Source organism: Pan troglodytes, chromosome 20, assembly GCF_028858775.2.
Source record: "Pan troglodytes isolate AG18354 chromosome 20, NHGRI_mPanTro3-v2.0_pri, whole genome shotgun sequence".
NCBI lineage: Eukaryota > Metazoa > Chordata > Mammalia > Primates > Hominidae > Pan > Pan troglodytes.
Window position 1 is genome coordinate 16,017,402 of NC_072418.2, and position 17,041 is coordinate 16,034,442.

The 17,041-nt window shown below is 45.3% G+C and overlaps 1 protein-coding gene across 9 annotated transcripts in view; it reads right to left on the reverse strand.

The window, feature by feature from the left end:
• CACNA1A (calcium voltage-gated channel subunit alpha1 A) overlaps window positions 1-17,041 on the reverse strand; it is a 418,584-nt gene that overhangs the window by 115,789 nt on the left and 285,754 nt on the right. For 6 of the 9 annotated variants that reach the window (XM_054673094.2, XM_054673092.2, XM_054673093.2 and 3 more), the window contains 4 exons: window positions 14,963-15,066; window positions 13,543-13,658; window positions 12,034-12,091; window positions 9,410-9,501 (listed from right to left, as the gene is read on the reverse strand). In XM_054673094.2, coding sequence (XP_054529069.1) covers window positions 9,410-9,501; window positions 12,034-12,091; window positions 13,543-13,658; window positions 14,963-15,066 — 370 coding nt within the window. The remainder of the gene's footprint in view (window positions 1-9,409; window positions 9,502-12,033; window positions 12,092-13,542; window positions 13,659-14,962; window positions 15,067-17,041) is intronic. The other 3 variants (XM_054673090.2, XM_016935247.4, XM_016935248.4) reach the window with 1 other exon arrangement.

Here is a 17,041-nt window from a genome sequence, read left to right on the forward strand (position 1 = left end):
CACCAAAAGCAATGGCAACAAAAGCCAAAATTGACAAATGGGATCTAATTAAACTAAAGAGCTTCTGCACAGCAAAAGAAACTACCATCAGAGTGAACAGGCAACCTACAACATGGGAGAAAATTTTCGCAACCTACTCATCTGACAAAGGGCTAATATCCAGAATCTACAATGAACTCAAACAAATTTACAAGAAAAAAACAAACAACCCCATCAAAAAGTGGGCGAAGGACATGAACAGACACTTCTCAAAAGAAGACATTTATGCAGCCAAAAGACACATGAAAAAATGCTCATCATCACTGGCCATCAGAGAAATGCAAATCAAAACCACTATGAGATATCATCTCACACCAGTTAGAATGGCAATCATTAAAAAGTCAGGAAACAACAGGTGCTGGAGAGGATGTGGAGAAATAGGAACACTTTTACACTGTTGGTGGGACTGTAAACTAATTTTTGTATTTTTAGTAAAGATGGTGTTTTGCCATGTTGGTCAGGCTGGTCTCGAACTCCTAACCTCAAGTGATCTGCCCGCTGCAGCCTCCCAGAGTGCTGGCATTACAGGCATGAGATACTGCGCGTCCGGGCCAGTCTGCAATGTTCTATGGTGGGGGAAGGGGTATGTCACCGCCAAGGATTCATCTGGTGATTTCTGGCAATTTATATACGCTTAAAATTATATGTAAATTGTAATACAGCCATGTGTGGCTTAATGAGGGAGACGTGTTCTGAGAAATGCATTGTTAGGCAATTTTGTCCTTGTGTGAGCATCTTAAAGTGAACTTACATAAACCTAGATGTTGTAGCCTACTCCACACCCAGGCTACGTGGTTTGTAGCTCCTCCGCTACAAACCTGCCCAGCATGTTACTGTACTTAATACTGTAGGCAACTGTAACATCATAGTATTTGTGTGTCTGAACATATCTAAACATAGAAAAGGTACAGTAAAAACACAGCATAAAAGAGAAAAGGTGGTTCAGCTGCATAGGGTACTTGGCATGAATAGAGCTTGCAGGACTGGAAGTTGCTCTTGGTGAGGGAGTGAGTGAGTGGTGAGTGAATGTGAAGGCCTAGGATATTATTGTACACTCCTGTATATATTATAAACACTGTATGCTCAGGCTACATGAAATTTACAAAAAAAAATTTACAAAAAGTAAAGTAATTACGGCCAGGTGCAGTGGGCTCGTGCCCGTAATCCCAACACTTTGGGAGGCCGAGATGGGCGGATCATAAGGTCAGGAGTTCGAGACCAGCCTGGCCAACATGGTGAAACCCCGTATCTACTAAAAATACAAAAATTAGCCGGGCATGGTGGCACACGCCTGTAATCCCAGCTACTCGGGAGGCTGAGGTGGGAGGACTGCATGAGCCCGTGAGGTTGAGGTTGTAGTGAGCTGTGATCGTGCCATTGCACTCCAGCCTGGGTGATGGAGTGAGACTTGTCTCAGAAAAAAAAAAAAAAAAGAATCGCATTCAGAAACACAGAAAGAAGACCATATGACAACAGAGGCAGAGACTGGAATTATGCATCTATGAACTGAGGAACACCAAGTATTGCTGGCAGCACCAGAAACTAAGAAAATACCATGGAACAGATTCTCCCCTAAAACCTTCTGAGGGAACGTGGTGGCTCTGCTGACACCTTGATTTCAGTTTGGACTTCTGGCCTCCAGAACTGTGAGAGAAGAAATTTCTGTTGTTTTAAGCCACTGGGTTTGTGACACTTTGTAATGGCAACTCTGGGAACTCAATACCACCCATATAGAGCCTGTATTATTAAAACGACGTAAATGGATCCCCGTTTCCCCACATCCTTGCCAGCACTTGTTATGATTTGTCTTTTTTTTTTCTTGTGAAATGGAGTCTCATCTGTCACCCAGGCTGGAGTGCAGTGGCATGACGTCTGCTCACTGCAACCTCCACCTCCTGGGTTTAAGCGATTCTCCTGCCTCAGCCTCCTGAGTAGCTGGGACTGCAGGTGTGCACTACTGCACCCAGCTAATTTTTGTATTTTTAGTAGAGATGGGGTTTCACCATGTTGGTCAGCCTGCTTCTCCTCTTATAAAGACAGCAGTCGTTGGATTTAGGACCCACCCTAATTAAGTTTGATCTCATCTTAACTTGATTACCACCTGCAAAGACCCTATTTTCATGTAAGGCCACATTTGCAGGTACCAGGGGTTAGAACTTCAACAAACCTCATTTGTCTTTTTGATAATAGCTACTCTAGGCTGGGCACAGTGTCTCACACCTGTAATCCCAGCACTTTGGGAGGCCAAGGAGGGCAGATCATTTGAGGTCAGGAATTCAAGACCAGCCTGACCAACATAGTGAAACTAAATACAAAAGTTAGCTGGGCATGGTGGCGTGTGCCTGTAATTTCAGTTACTCGGGAGGCTGAGGCAGCAGAATCCCTTGAACCCAGGAGGCAGAGGTTGCAGTGAGCTGAGATCACAACACTGCGCTCCAGCTTGGGCGACAGAGTGAGACTCCCTCTCAAAAACAAAACAAAAAACAAAAAACAAACAAACAAACAAAAAGATAATAGCTACTCTAACAGGTGTGAGGTGATAGCTAATGGTGGTTTTGATTTGCATTTCCCTGATGATGAGTGATGTTCAGCATTTTATTCATATACCTGTTGGCCACTTGTATGTCTTTTCTTTTGGGATATGTATGTTCAGATCCTTCGCACATTTTTATTTTTTATTTCGAGACAGGGTCTCAGTCTCCTTCTGTCGCCCAGGGTGGAGTGCAGTGATGCAATGTCAGCTCACTGCAACCTCCTCCTCCCGGGCTCAAGGGATCGTCACATCTTAGCCTCCCGAGTAGCTGTCTTTGCCCATTTTTAATTGGGTTGTTTTCTTGCTGTTGAGTTGTTTGAGTTCCTTATATATTTTGGATATTAGCTCCTTATCAGATGTATTGTTTGCAAACGTTTTCTCACATTCCTTAGGTTGTCTCTTTCCTCTGCTGAACGCTTCCTTTGCTGTGCACAAATTTTTTAGTTTGATACGATCTCATTTGTCCATTTTTGCTTCTGTTGCCTGTGCTTTTGAGGTCCTGTCCAAAAAATCATTCCCGAGACCAATGCCATGGAGCTTTCTCCTTATGTTTTCTTGGAGCATCTTTACCATTTCAGGTCTGACATTTAAGTATTTTCAGAACATCTGCACTACCACGTTCACTTCAGCATTATTCACAATAGCCAAAATATGGAAGCAAACTAAGTGTCCCACAATGGATGAATGGATAAAGAAAATGTGGTATATATACAAATAGAATATTATACAGCCCTAAAAGAAAGAAATTCTGTAATGTATGACAACAGGGACAGAACTGGAGGACATTATACTGAGTAAAATAAGCTGGCACAGAAAGACAATTACAGTATGATCTCACATGTGGGAGCTTAAAATGAAAAAAAATTGATCTCATAGAAAGAGCAGGAAGGTGGTTCCTGGAGGCTGCAGGAGAGGAGGAGGGATTGAGAAGGAGAAGATGTTGATCAAAGGGTATAAGTTGCAGTTAGACTGGAGGAGTAAGTTTTAGTGATCTATTGCATTGCATTGCATCGCATTTAGTGATGCATTAATACATTATTGTGTATTTATATTGCATTATTAATAAATAGTAATGTGTTGCGTATTTCAAAATTGCTAAGAGATTTTTAATGCCTTCCCCACACACAAAAAACGGTGAGGTGGTGAGGCGATGGATGTGTTAATTAGCATGACTGAATCATTCTATGATGTATACATAGATTAAAACATCACACTGTACCCCATAAACATACACAATTACCATTTGTCAGCTGCAAATAAATTAATAAAAAATCATGCCTGTAATCCCAGCACTTTGGGAAGCCAGGGCAGGAGGATCACTTGAGGCCAGGAGTTTGAGACCAGCCTGGGCAACATAGCCAGACCCCATCTCAACAACAACATCAACAACAACAACAACAAATTAGCTGGGTGTGGTGGTGCCTGTAGTCCCAGCTACTTGGGAGGCTAAGCTGGGAGGATCGCTTGAGCCCAGGAGCTCCAGGCTGCAGAGAGCTATGATCATATCACTGCACTCCAGCCTGAGTGACAGAGCAAGAACCTGCCTTTAAAAACAAATAAAATCATCTAAATGGGGTCTGGTTTTCCTAAAAAAGCAGAGTTACAATGGCAGCTTCCATTCATAATGGATCAACTTTTTTTTGTTTTGTTTTCATATGCTCCACATTTTACTTATTTATCATTGTGCTGCTGCTGCTGCTGCTGCTGCTTCCTCTTCTTGTTCCCCTTCCCCTTCCCATTCCTCCTCCTCTTCTTCTTCTTCCTTCTTCTTCTTTCCTCTTCTTCTTCTTTTTTTTTTTTTTTAATACAGGCCAGGTACAGTGTCTCACACCTGTAATCATAACACTCTGGGAGGCTAAGGTGGGAGGCTCATTTGAAGCCAGGGTTTTGAGACCAGCCTGGGCAACATAGCGAGACCGTGTCTCTATCAAGTATTAGCTGGGCACTGTGGCATGCGCCTGTAGCCTCAAATGATCCTCTCACCTTGGCCTTCCAAAACGTTGGGATTACAGGCATGAGCCACCACACCAGGCCTGTATTATTGCATTCTTTACAGAAATAAATAAAGGCTCACTCTATCACCCAGACTGGAGTGCAGATCTTGGCTCACTGCAACCTCCATCTCCCAGGTTAAGTGATGCCTCTGCCTCCCAAGTAGTTGGGATTACAGGCGCCCGCCTCCATGCCCAGCCGATTTTTGTATATTTATTAGAGACAAAGTTTCGCCATGTTGGCCAGGCTGGTCTCAAACTCCTGGCCTCAAGCCCGTCTTGGCATCCCAAAGTGCTGGGATTACAGGTGTGAGCCACCGTGCCCAGCCATACTGTTATTTTTCTTTTTAAAGTTATTATTCATTTATTTTAAATTGACAGATACAGGCTGTATCTATTTATAGTGCATAACATGATATTTTGACCATATGTATACACTATGGAGTGGCTCAGTTGAGCTAGTTAACATATGCATTATTACATATGCTTATCACTTTTCTCACGGTGAGAATGCTTAAAACCTACTCTCTGAGCAATTTTCAAGTATATAATACATTGTTATTAATACAGTCGCCAGGCTGTACAAAATAGATCTCTTGAACGTATTCCTGCAGTCTAAATGAAATTTGATATCCTGTCAGGTGTGGTGGCTAACACCTGTAATCCCAGCACTTTCGGAGGCTGAGGTGGGCAGATCACTTGAGGTCAGGAGTTTGAGACCAGCCTGGCCAACATGGTGAAACCCCATCTCTACTAACAATACAAAAATTGGCCGGGCGTGGTGGTGTGCACCTGTAGTCTCAGCTACTTGGAGGCTGAGGTGGGAGAATCGCTTGAACCTGGAAGGCGGAGGTTGCAGTGAGCCGAGATCGCACCACTGCACTCCCACCTGGGCGACAGAGTAAGACTCCATCTCAAAAAAAAGAAAAAAAAGAAAAAAAAATTGATATCCTTTCAGCAACATGGCTCAACTTTTCACGTAAATGATTCAAGTTCCTTATTTCAGCAGTAAGTTCATCAATTAGAAATGAACCTGCTTTACAGTGCGTTTATCAACTGATTCAACAGCGCAGTAGAATCACCAATTATATAAGACTGCATGTGGGCCAGGTGTGGTGGCTCACGCCTGTAATCCCACTGCTTTGGGAGGTGGAGGTAGGAGGATTGTTTGAGGCCAGGAGTTTGAGACCAGCCTAGGCAACATATTGAGATCCCATCTCTATTAAAAAATATAAAAAACTTCGCTGAGTGTAGCAGTGTACACCTATAGTCCCAGCTACTCGGGAGGCTGAGGTGGGAGGATCACTTGAGTCCAGGGGTTTGAGGCTGCAGTGAGCTATGCCTGCACCACTGCACTCCAGCCTGAACATCACAGCAAGACACTGTCTCAAAAAAAAAAAAAAAAAAGGACTGTGCATACTGTGGTATAATGTGAACGTGAACGCAAATACCACATAGCTCCCACCTTACTTTGAAATATGCATTACTGTATTATTACTTTTTTTTGTTTTTTTTTTTTGAGATGAAGTCTCTGTCACGCAGGCTGGAGTGCAGGGGCATGCTGCGGCTCACTGCAGCCTTGACCTCCTGGGCTCAGGTGATCCACCTCAGCCTCACGAGTAGCTGGGACTACTGGCGTGTGCCACAATGCCCAGCTAATATTTGATAGAGACAGGGTCTCACTATGTTGCCTAGGCTGGTCTGAAACTCCTGACCTCAAACGATCCTCCCACCTCAGCTTCCCAAAATGTTGGGATTACAGGCGTGAGCCACCACACCCAGCCTGTATTGTTGCATTCTTTACATAAATAAATAAAGCTAAATGTGATTCCTTGCCAGAATCCTGGAATTCCAGAGATCTCTTTTGGGGTGGTCTAGAAAACCACTGGCTAGATTGGGGGCTCCTTTCTTTGTCTTTTTGAGTAATCAGGCTGATGAGGTGGGTTTCGGTGGATTTGCCGGTAGCAAACGTGGCTATGAAAGAACAAGCCACTGGCCTGGGTTTTGGGTCTGTTTAGAAAGCTGCAATGTCACCTGCCTTGTTAACAGAGGCGGAGGCTGCAGTGAGCCGAGATGGCGCCACTGCTCTCCAGCCTGGGTGCTAGAGCAAGACTCCATCTCAGAAAAAAAATAAATAAATAAATAAATTAAAAAAATATATACATATATATGTATATGCAGATTTTTTATTTTTTTGATGGAGTTTCACTCTTGTTGCCCAGGCTGGAGGGCAATGGTGCCATCTCGGCTCACTGCAGCCTCCGCCTCCCGGGTTCAAGTGATTTTGTGCCTCAGCCTCCTGAATAGCTGGGATTACAGGCTCACGCCACCACACCCAGCTAATTGTTGAATTTTTAGTACAGACACGGTTTCACCATGTTGGCCAGGCTGGTCTCCTACTCCTGACCTTAAGCGATCTACCCGCCTCAGCCTCCCAAAGTGCTGGGATTACAGGCGTGAGCCACCGCGCCCGGCCAACAAAGTAGATTTTTAAGAATGTATGTTATTTTATTTTTTTAAGAGACAGGTTCTCACTCTGTTGCCCACGTTGCAGTGCAGTGGCCCAATCATAGCTCACTGCAACCTTGAATTCCTGGGTTCAAGAAATCCTCCTGCCTTAGCTTCCCAAATAGATGGGACTATAGGTGTGTGCCATAATGCCTGGCTAAGTTTTTCAACATTTTGTTTTTCAGAGATGGAGCCTTGTTATGTTGCCCAGGCTGGTCTTGAACTGCTGATCTTAGGAGATCCTCCTGCACTGGCCTCCCAAAGCAGTGGGATTACAGGCGTGAACCACTGTGCCTGGTCATAAAACAGATTTTAAACAATGGAGGTAACGTAACACGTGAGACAGACATAATTGATCAAATACTCAAGACACCTATTGAGCGCTCCAATTCTTGACATTTGCTTACAGGAGATTAAACAGATGCACACGCGAGTGGAAGCAGAATGAGTTCTCTATTACAAAGAAAAGCGTGTTTTGGCTGGAAATTAAAAATGCAAATGAAAACAAGCTTTAAGGTTTCATTACAAACCCACTTAACTGGGAAAGGAAATTAAATTGGTAATATTCGATGGCCTGGGTGGGGAATCCATGAACATATGCATACTTGGCAGGTTTATAAATGGGTTCCATGTTTTTGAAACTCAGAATGGCTCTTTGAATAATGAGTTGAAAAGCTGTTAATATCTTTGATCCTATAATTATCCCCAAGGAAATACGCCCAAAGGGTGGGGGGGAGTCATTGTACGTAAATGTGCACAGCAGTGTTCTTCGTAAGAGAAATTATTGGAAACAACTCAAACACCCTATAATAGAGCTATGGCTAAACAAACCATAGTGTATCCACCCTACGAGATATGTGATCGCAATGGAAATTATGCCTAAACTCAGCAATAAGGTTATAAACTAGGGGCAAGCGATAAAAGGGGAATACGAAATAGTGGATCAGAAACTATGGATCAGAAACACATGGATGTACTAACTTCCCTCCTTCCTTCACTTCTCTCCCTCCCTCTCTTCCTCCCTTCCTCTTTCTCTTGCCATCCTTTCTTCCTCTAAATTGCGGCCACATAGTTTCCCAAGCAGCCTAAATTCCTTCTCCCTTCAATCTTATTCCAGTCTTATTTCCTCTGCCTGGATGCTCTTCCTTCCATTAAAAACAAAAACCCATTAAAGAACAACAACAACAATAACAATACATTCTCACTTTAGAAGGTCAAAATCAACATAATCACAGCCAATGAATCAATAGGACAGAGGAGTGAGAAGGGAAAGAATAAATGTTCCCTCCTCCCTCGAATTCTGGCCCTTGTGGTGGCAAAGGTCTGAGCCCTGCCTTTCACACTGTTCCTTCTGCTATCACCACCACAGTGATCTCCTACCCATCCTTCAGTTCCCAGCTTAACCATCACTTCCTCCAGGTAGCCTTCCTTGACTGCTCCCCATCCTTCTAGAGCAAGCTAAGCCCAGAGCCTCTCCCTGAAGTGCCATTACCATTACAGGTTTATTTGTGTAATTCTCTGTTTAATTTCTATTTCCTGCACTGGACTGTGAGCTCCATGTAGGTAGGGATTTGGTTAGTGTCTTTTTTTTCTTTTTTTTTTGAGACAGGATCTTGCTCTGTTGCCCAGGCTGGAGGGCAGTGATGAGATCTCAGCTCACTGCAACCTCTGCTTCCCAGGTTCAAGTGATGCTCCCGCCTCAGCCTCCAGAGTGGCTGGAACTACAGGCTAATTTTTTTTGTATTTTTAGTAGAGCCAGGGTTTCACCATGTTGGCCAGGCTGGTCTCGAACTCCCGACATCAGGTGATCCGCTCATCTCAGCTTCCCAAAGTGTTGGGATTACAGGCATGAGCCACTGTGCCTGGCTCAGTTTGTGTCTTTTTTTTTTTTCTGTGCCCAGGCTGGAGTGCAGTAACACAATAATGGCTTATTGCAGCCTCCACTTCCCAGGCACAAGTGATCCTCCCAGCTCAGCCTCGTGACTGCCTTGTCTTGTTTGCAACCAAGCACCTAATATAAGCAGGTTCCCCATGAATACTTCCCGAATGAGTCACAAACATTCACCAACTTGACTGTGAGCTTCGTCCCTGCCAGGTGCTGGTTCGCCATGCTTCATGGGGATCATTTAGTTGAATTCCCACAAAATAATGAGAAGCTAGGCACGGATGTTATTCCCATAATGATGTAATCTGCCCAGGACACACGCACAGGTGGGAAAGGGTGGAGCTGAGACCCAAATCCAGGCAGCACGGTTTGCAAGCCCTCTGCCCCCATCCCAACATGTCTCTTGGGTGATAGGTGATGAACAACTGATAGGTGGCAGAGGAAGGGACTCACCCACAGAGGCTATATCAGCCAGCTGATCCTCAGCCTCTTCGGGGTTGAGCAAATCTGTCTTGCTTTTCTTTATGGTGGTTCTCCGCAGAGCTCCAGCAATGGAAACATGACAAGAGAAAAAGACGTTACCCTTTTTGCAACAGAGACCATATGGACACAGTGTGTCCTTGGATTTAACTCTCACGGCAACTGTTCTCACGGGAACTAATAGTATACCCATTTTTCAGATGTGTAAACTGAGGTTCAAGGTGGCACTATCACTTTGCTTAAAGGGGTAAAGACAAGAATCAAGTTGGGTTCAGTCCGACTCCAGGTCTGGGCCCTCAGCCACTATTTTCCTTCTGGTTTATTTATTTATTTGTTTATTTATTTTGAGAGAGTCTTGCTCTGTCACCCAGAGAGTGGTGTGATCTTGGCTTACTGCAACCTCTGCCTCCTGAGTTCAAGCGATTCTCCTGCCTCAGCCTCCTGAGTAGCTGAGACTACAGGCATGCACCACCACGCCTGGCTAATTTTTGTATTATTAGTAGAGATGGGGTTTTGCCATGTTGGCCAGGCTGGTCAAACTCTTGACCTCAAGTGATTTGCCTGCCTTGGCCTCCAAAAGTGCTAGGATTACAGGCATGAGCCGCCGCACTCAGCCTCTATTTTTAAATTCTAAGAAACCTCACTTTCTTATGAAAACAGTCCACCCCTTGACCTGTAGCATACTCGCTAGGCAGGCTGCAATTTTGGGATTCTGCCCCCGTATTCAAGCTATACACCCCAGGGGCTCCACAGCAGACAAGTTCAGGTGTAGACTTCCAATAAAAAGATTTAGGTACCCTAAATGAGTTAGATTACCTAACTCATTTAGGGGAGTTAGGTAATCTCCCCTACCCAACTAAGATAATAAAATTCATTTTATAACCTTCTGGGACACAGTGCCAGTTCTTTTATTTCCCTCAAATCTCTCAGATTTTTAATCAAAAGTCATCACCCTGTCTAACCAGCTTTCTTTCTTTTTTTTGAGACAGAGTCTTGCTCTGTCGCCTAGGCTGGAGTGCAGTGGTGTGATCTCGGCTCACCGCAACTTCCGTCTCCCAGGTTCAAGCAGTTCTCGTAGTTTAGCCTCCTGAGTAGCTGGGATTACAGGCGTGTGCCATGACACCTAGCTAATTTTTGTATTTTTAGTAGAGATGGGGTTTCGCCATGATGGCCAGGCCGGTCTTGAACTCCTGGCCTCAAGTGATCCACCCGCCTTGGCCTCCCAAAGTGCTGAGATTACAGGCATGAGCCACCACGCCCAGCCCCTGTCTAACCAGTTTTCTAAAGTGTGAGAAGATAAATCTCGAGCAAGAAGTTGCATTTTTCAGGGAGTACTACTATTTTTCTTATTGCTGTTATTACTATATTGCAGACATATTATTCTGGCCTATCTCTAAATTCTCTTTTTTTTCTTTTGAAACAAGGTCTCACTCTGTCACCCAGGCTGGAGTGGAGTGGTGCCCACTGCAACCTCGACCTCTTGGGCTCAAGTGATCCTCCCACCTCAGCCTCCTGAGTAGCTGGGACCATAGGTGCGTGTGCCCCCACATCTGGCTAAGTTTTTATTTTTTGTAGAGACGGAACCTCACTATGTTGCCCAGGCTGGTCTTGAACTCCCAGGCTCGAGTGTTCCTCCTGTCTTGGCCTCCCAAAGTGTTGGGATTACAGATGTGAGCCACAGACAGACCACATCCAGCCCTATCTCTAAATTCTAGGAAACTACTTTCATGAAGCCTCAGGTTGGATACACAGTGACTCTTACAGTCTGTCCCCTGACTCCCAGCTATGCTGGGGAGGTTGGGCTTTTGGACACCTTTTTAATGGTCCCTCCTTTCATATTCAGGTTTCCAGGGGACCATGAATTGACATCTACACTCCCAGCACTTTGGGAGGCCGAGGTGGGCAGATCATTTGAGGCAAGGAGTTCAAGACCAGCCCGGCCAACATGGCGAAACCCCATCTCTATCAACAATATAAAAATTAGCCAGGCATGGTGGCTTATGCTTGTAATCTCAGCTACTCATGAGGCTGAGGCAGAGAATTGCTTGAACCTGGGAGCCAGAGGTTGCAGTGAGGTGAGATCGTGTGACTGCACTCCAGCCTGGGTGACAGAGCGAGACTCTGTCTCAATTAAAAAAAAAAAGAAAAGAAAGAAAGTCACGGTTCTGTCTTGTTAAGTTTCTAACATGGGAGACAGCAGCCGTTCACGGTAAACTGGATTATTGGTGGAATTATTACTTATTTAGCAAACAGAAACGTGCTGACCCCATGCCAGGCACTATCCCAGGTGTTCTATTTGCCATAATGAATATCATTCTGAGAAACAATCTCATGAGCTAGGGTATTGTTTATATCATACCCATTTTGCAGATGAGAAAAAGCAAGGCACAAAGCAGAAAAAACCAGGTCCATGGTTAAAACAAAAAAGCAGAGGCCAGAATAGGGAAACTCTGCACGGAAGTCCTAAAATTCCTCCAAGAGGAACGTCTACCCTCTGCAAGATCCTTAGAGCCAGTCACCTGCTCTCCCCCGACTCCCCACCACAGCTTCTCCCTTCTCCCCTGGGACCCACCCCCGAGGTGGGTTTAGAGCAGTTACCATCAAAGGGATGCCTCTGCTCCCCGTCAGTGTCATCCTCGGCGAGGATCACCTCTTCTGAAGAGGAAGAGCACAGAGTTAAGCTCCCGCATTTGGAGGATGAGTTCTCCCTTGGACCGGGAAGAAGGGTCTGCCCGGCCACCCCCATTCTCTGCTGACTGATGGTGACAGCTCAACCGACCAAAAAACACGCTGCTGGGTGGTTTCTGACTTCAAGCCCCACCTCCGCAACAGTAGCAAGAGCCAACATTCTCCCCACCTCGCGCAAAATAAAAACCAACGTCCACACCACAGCCTATAAGCCCCTGCTTGATCTGATCTCCATCACCTTCCTGTCTTCCTCTCCTCCAGCTGTCCCCACCTCTCACTCTGTTTCAGCTGCACTGGCTTCCTTGCTGTGTCTCAAATACGTTCCTAGCTCAGGGCCTTTGCACTTGCTGTCTCTGCCTGGAATGCCCCTTCCCTTGACATCCCCACAGCTTCCTTCTTCACGTCCTTCAGGTCTCTCTGCTCAGAGGGTACTTCCTTAGAGAAGCCTTCCCTGACCATCCTGCCTCTAACTTCCTACTCTTTTTTTTTTCTCTGACACGGAGTCTCACTCTGTTGCCCAGGCTGGAGTGCAGTGGTGCGACCTCAGCTCACTGTAACCTCTGCCTCCTGGGTTCAAGCAATTCTCCTGCCTCAGCCTCCCGAGTAGTGGGATTACAGGCATGCGCCACCATGCCCGGCTAATTTTTGTATTTTTAGTAGAGACAGGGTTTCACCATGTTGGCCAGGCTGGTCTCGAATGCCTGACCTCAGGAAACCTGCCCGCCTTAGCCTCCCAAAGTGCTGGGATTACAGGCGTGAGCCACCGCGCCCGGCCAACTTCCTACTCTGTTTTATCTTCCTAGTCTGTTTTATCTTCCTTCTCTGAATTTGGGAGTTCCCAACATGACACGTATTTGTTTGCTTTATCTCTCTCACTAGAATATCAGAGCTCTGAGGGCAGGGATTTGGTGTGTATTGTTTACTCCCATATCCTCAGTGCTTAGATCAGTGCCTGGCACACAGCAGGTGCTCCCTAAATGTTTGTTAAATAGCTGAACAAATAAATATGTGCCTACCGTGTATCAGGCACTTCTCTCCCCAAGTGACTTAGCTGAGATTATTTTACTAAATACTCCAATAGTACTATGACATAGGCACTATCATCGCCTCCATGTAACAGCTGAGGAAACGGAGGTACAGGGATGTGTGGTGCATGGGTAAAAAGCGGCAGGGCCGGGATGTAAACCAGCGTCTGATTTCAGAATTCAAGTTAGGTGATGTCAGATCCTGGCTTCATCCTAGACTTTTTCATATCAGACTCTGGATTCTTGTTGATAAAATTTGGGACTACCAATTCAGGTTCTCTTTCTCCTCCCATCATAACCCTCCCAGCTTAGCCTTCTCCAAACTGCATGACTCTCTTTGTACTCCGTGGCCTGGGATCTCCATCCCTGGGCCCCAGGATGAAAGGGCCTCACCTGCTTTTGAGATCCACTCCATGTACCCATTGAGCTCACGTTCAATCTGTTGTTGCCGCCTCAGCTTCAGAAAAGCCCGCCGGTTCTCCACCCGTTCCCTTTCTTTGGCAAACTCCCTGGAGAAGCATAGAAAAGCCAGAGTATGGCTGTTTTGAAAATGTTAGGAAACGTTTGTGTGTGTGTGTGTGTGTGTGTGTGTGTGTGTGTGTGTGTGTGTGTGTGTGTTTGGGGATTCAGAAGTCCCTGGAGGTCAGGAGTTTTCAACAGGAGGAGTCAGGTCTTCTGGGAAAAGACTGGGATATTATAGTGATGGGTGCTTCTGCCAGTTTCACACATTTCCCGACAACTGTGCCTAGGTAAAGAAAAAGGCCAGGCACAGTGGCTCATGTCTGTAATCCCAGCACTTTGTGAGGCTGAGATGGGAGTATCATTTAAGGCCAGGAATTTGAGACCAGCCTGGACAACACAGTGGGCCCCATCTCTATGAAAAATAAAAAATGTAGCTGGGCATGGTGGCATACACTTGTTGCCTTAGCTACTCAGGAGGCTGAGGCAGGAGGATCGCTTGTGCCTAGGAGTTCTAGGTTACAGTGAGCTATGATCGCCCCCTACACTCCAGTCTGGGTAATAAAGCTAGACACCGTCTCAAAAAAAAACAATAAAAAAGAAAAAAACCGAAAGGATAAAACCATGCCATGCCAACCACCACTGGCTGCATACCTCATTCTCATTCTCTTCATACTTTTGGCTAATAATTATTTCAGCCCTCTTTTAAGTTAGACCAATAAGCCATGAATGAAAGACTTCTGCAGCAGGTTGGCTTCTCTGCCATAGGTCCCACCTCTTCCTGTTTCCCTTCTTCCTTTTCCTGTTTGGAACATGAAGTGGCCATCTGGAGGGCATGAGGCAGCCATCTTAAGACCATGAGGTATCCACGAGATTGGAAGCCTCTGGTAAAGATGTCAGAATGGAAAGCTGGAAGAATCTGGGGTTGCTGATGGTGCCATAGAGCCACCATACAAGTGCCCAGACTTCTTATGGTAAGAAAAATGAAGCCCATTTATGATTAAGCCAAAAAAGTCTTGGGGATAGAGGACAATATGGGTCAGGAAAATACACCGTTAGAGCATATGCTATGATTTTATATTTGGAAAATGGGGGAGAAGTAAACCCAAACTATTGGTTTTAAAAAAAAATGTAAAGAAAGTAAAGCCCATATGAACCCTCTCACTGGGAACCCCTAGCAGTACACAACCTCTGCACCTGTACATGGCTTGCTAATAACAGTCTGGTAACCCAAACAAGGGAAGAAGCCTTTTCTCTGTCTAGTGAATGAAAACAAAGCTTCAATGGCCTCTACTTGGAAAGAAGTTGGCAAAGAGGAGTGAGTGGGATGGGGTGGGGAGTAGCAGAAACTTACCCTGACAGCACACCCAGCACAAGGTTCAGCATAAAAAAGGAGCCGATGATGATGAGGGGGATGAAGTACAACCAGTTCCAAGTGTTCCCTGAGGCATCGTTGCTCTGTAGGGTGTGAGGAGGGAAAGCAGGTGAGAGTTGACTGGGACTCAGATAGAACCTGACAGGTGAGGGAAGGGGAAGCTCGGTTCTCTTGTGGCTCTGTCTTAAATGTTCTTGGCTTGTGGAGTTCTGGGGCTCTGGCATCCCAGAGGGGGAAATGGAGGAACGTTTTCTGAAGAAAACATCCAAAGGGAAAAGCTCTCTCTTAATTATGTTCTCCTCACATAACATAACTGACCTGGGAATGAGTAAGAAACACAAGAGGACTTCCCAGGCCACAGTCCAGAAGGAGAAGGAAAAAGTAAACCAAACAAAACACAAAACCTACCAAAATGGATTAATTAATCCCTGGTTCCTTCCCTTCTCCCAACACAGTCATAGACGACCCTTAGAGGAGATGCACGACCAGAGTCTGATGGCCTGGTGAAATCACCAAGCCAGACAGATGGGCCATGAGCCCTTTCCTCAAGTGTCTCCCTGCTCCATTCCCTGCAGCCTTAATGCCAATCACAAAAAATTCTCAGAAGTTTCAGCTCAATTTTCAAGAGGAAAAAAGTCCACAAATAGAATACTCTCTGAAACAGAAAATAGAACACTATAGCAAGAAGGAAGTAAGATGAGGGGAAGAAAATCAGGGAGAGGAGGTTGGGGGTTAGAGAGAGAAAGAGACAGAGAGAGAGAGAGAGAGAGAGAGAGAGAGAGAGAGAGAGAGAGAAAAGAATGATAAAAGCCAGCACTTACAGAGTATTTATGGTGTGCTGGCACCTTCCTAAGCACATTATGTATGTTAGCTCACTTAGTCATTTAATCCTCATGATGCCTCTATGTTATAATGCCCATGTTACTATTGAGGAAACTGAGGCTTAGAAAGACAAAATCATCAGCCCAAGGTCACAGAGTTATTCACTAGTGGACATGGGATTTGCACTAACCACCTGGCCCCAGAGTCCATGGGCTTAACCTCTGTGCTGGGAAGCCTTGCCTCCAGCTGTCAGGGCAGGGGTAGCCTTTCAATGGTTGATCACCCTGTGACACCTGCAGAATGCAGGGCTCTCAAGTGTGGCTTTAAAAGCCCACCTTTAAAAGCATGTATGACACTGCTGCTGCCTGGAAGAAAGGCTAAAATGAGAAAGAAGTTAAGATGAGGTCATTACTACCAGGTGTCTGTGAAGCTGTGGAGCAACTGGAACCCTCATAATCTGCCAATGGGAGGGCACCATGCTGTATTCATCTCCTGTGGCTGCTGTAACAAGGAACCACAACCTAGGTGGCTTAAACAACAAAGATTTATTGTCTTACAGTTATAGAGGCCAAAAATCCAAGCTCAAGGTGTCAGAAGGGCTGGTTCCTTCTGAGGGCTGTGAGACAGAATCTGTTTTATGCCTCTCTCCTAGCTTCTGGCGGTTTGCTGGAAATCTTTGCTGATTCTTGGCTTGTAGAGGCATCATCCTGAGCTCTGCCTTTGTTTAAACATGGCATTCTTCCTCTGTGTGTGCCTGTCTCTGTGCCAAAATCTCCCCTTTTTATATGGACACCATCGTATTAGATTAGGACCCACCCTAATGATCTCATCTTAACTGCTATGGTTGGTGCAAAGATAACGGCAGTTTTGCCAATGGCAAAACCTTTACATGTGCAATGAATCTATTTCCAAATAAGGTCACATTCTGAGGTACTGGGGGTTAGGACTTCAACATATGAATTTTGGGGTGAGACAATAAAACCCATAACACATGGTACAACTACTTGAAAAGTTGGTTGAGAGTTTCTATACTAAAATTAATTAAGTCATGCTTAACAATGAGCATACATTCTGAGAAATGTGTCACTAGGTCATTTTGTTGTGCAAACATCATGGAGTGTACTTACACAAACCTAGATGGTATAGCCTACTACACACCTAGGCTGCATGGTCTCACCTATTGCTCCTAGGCTATACACCCGTACAGCATGTTATTCTATGGAATACTGTAGGCAA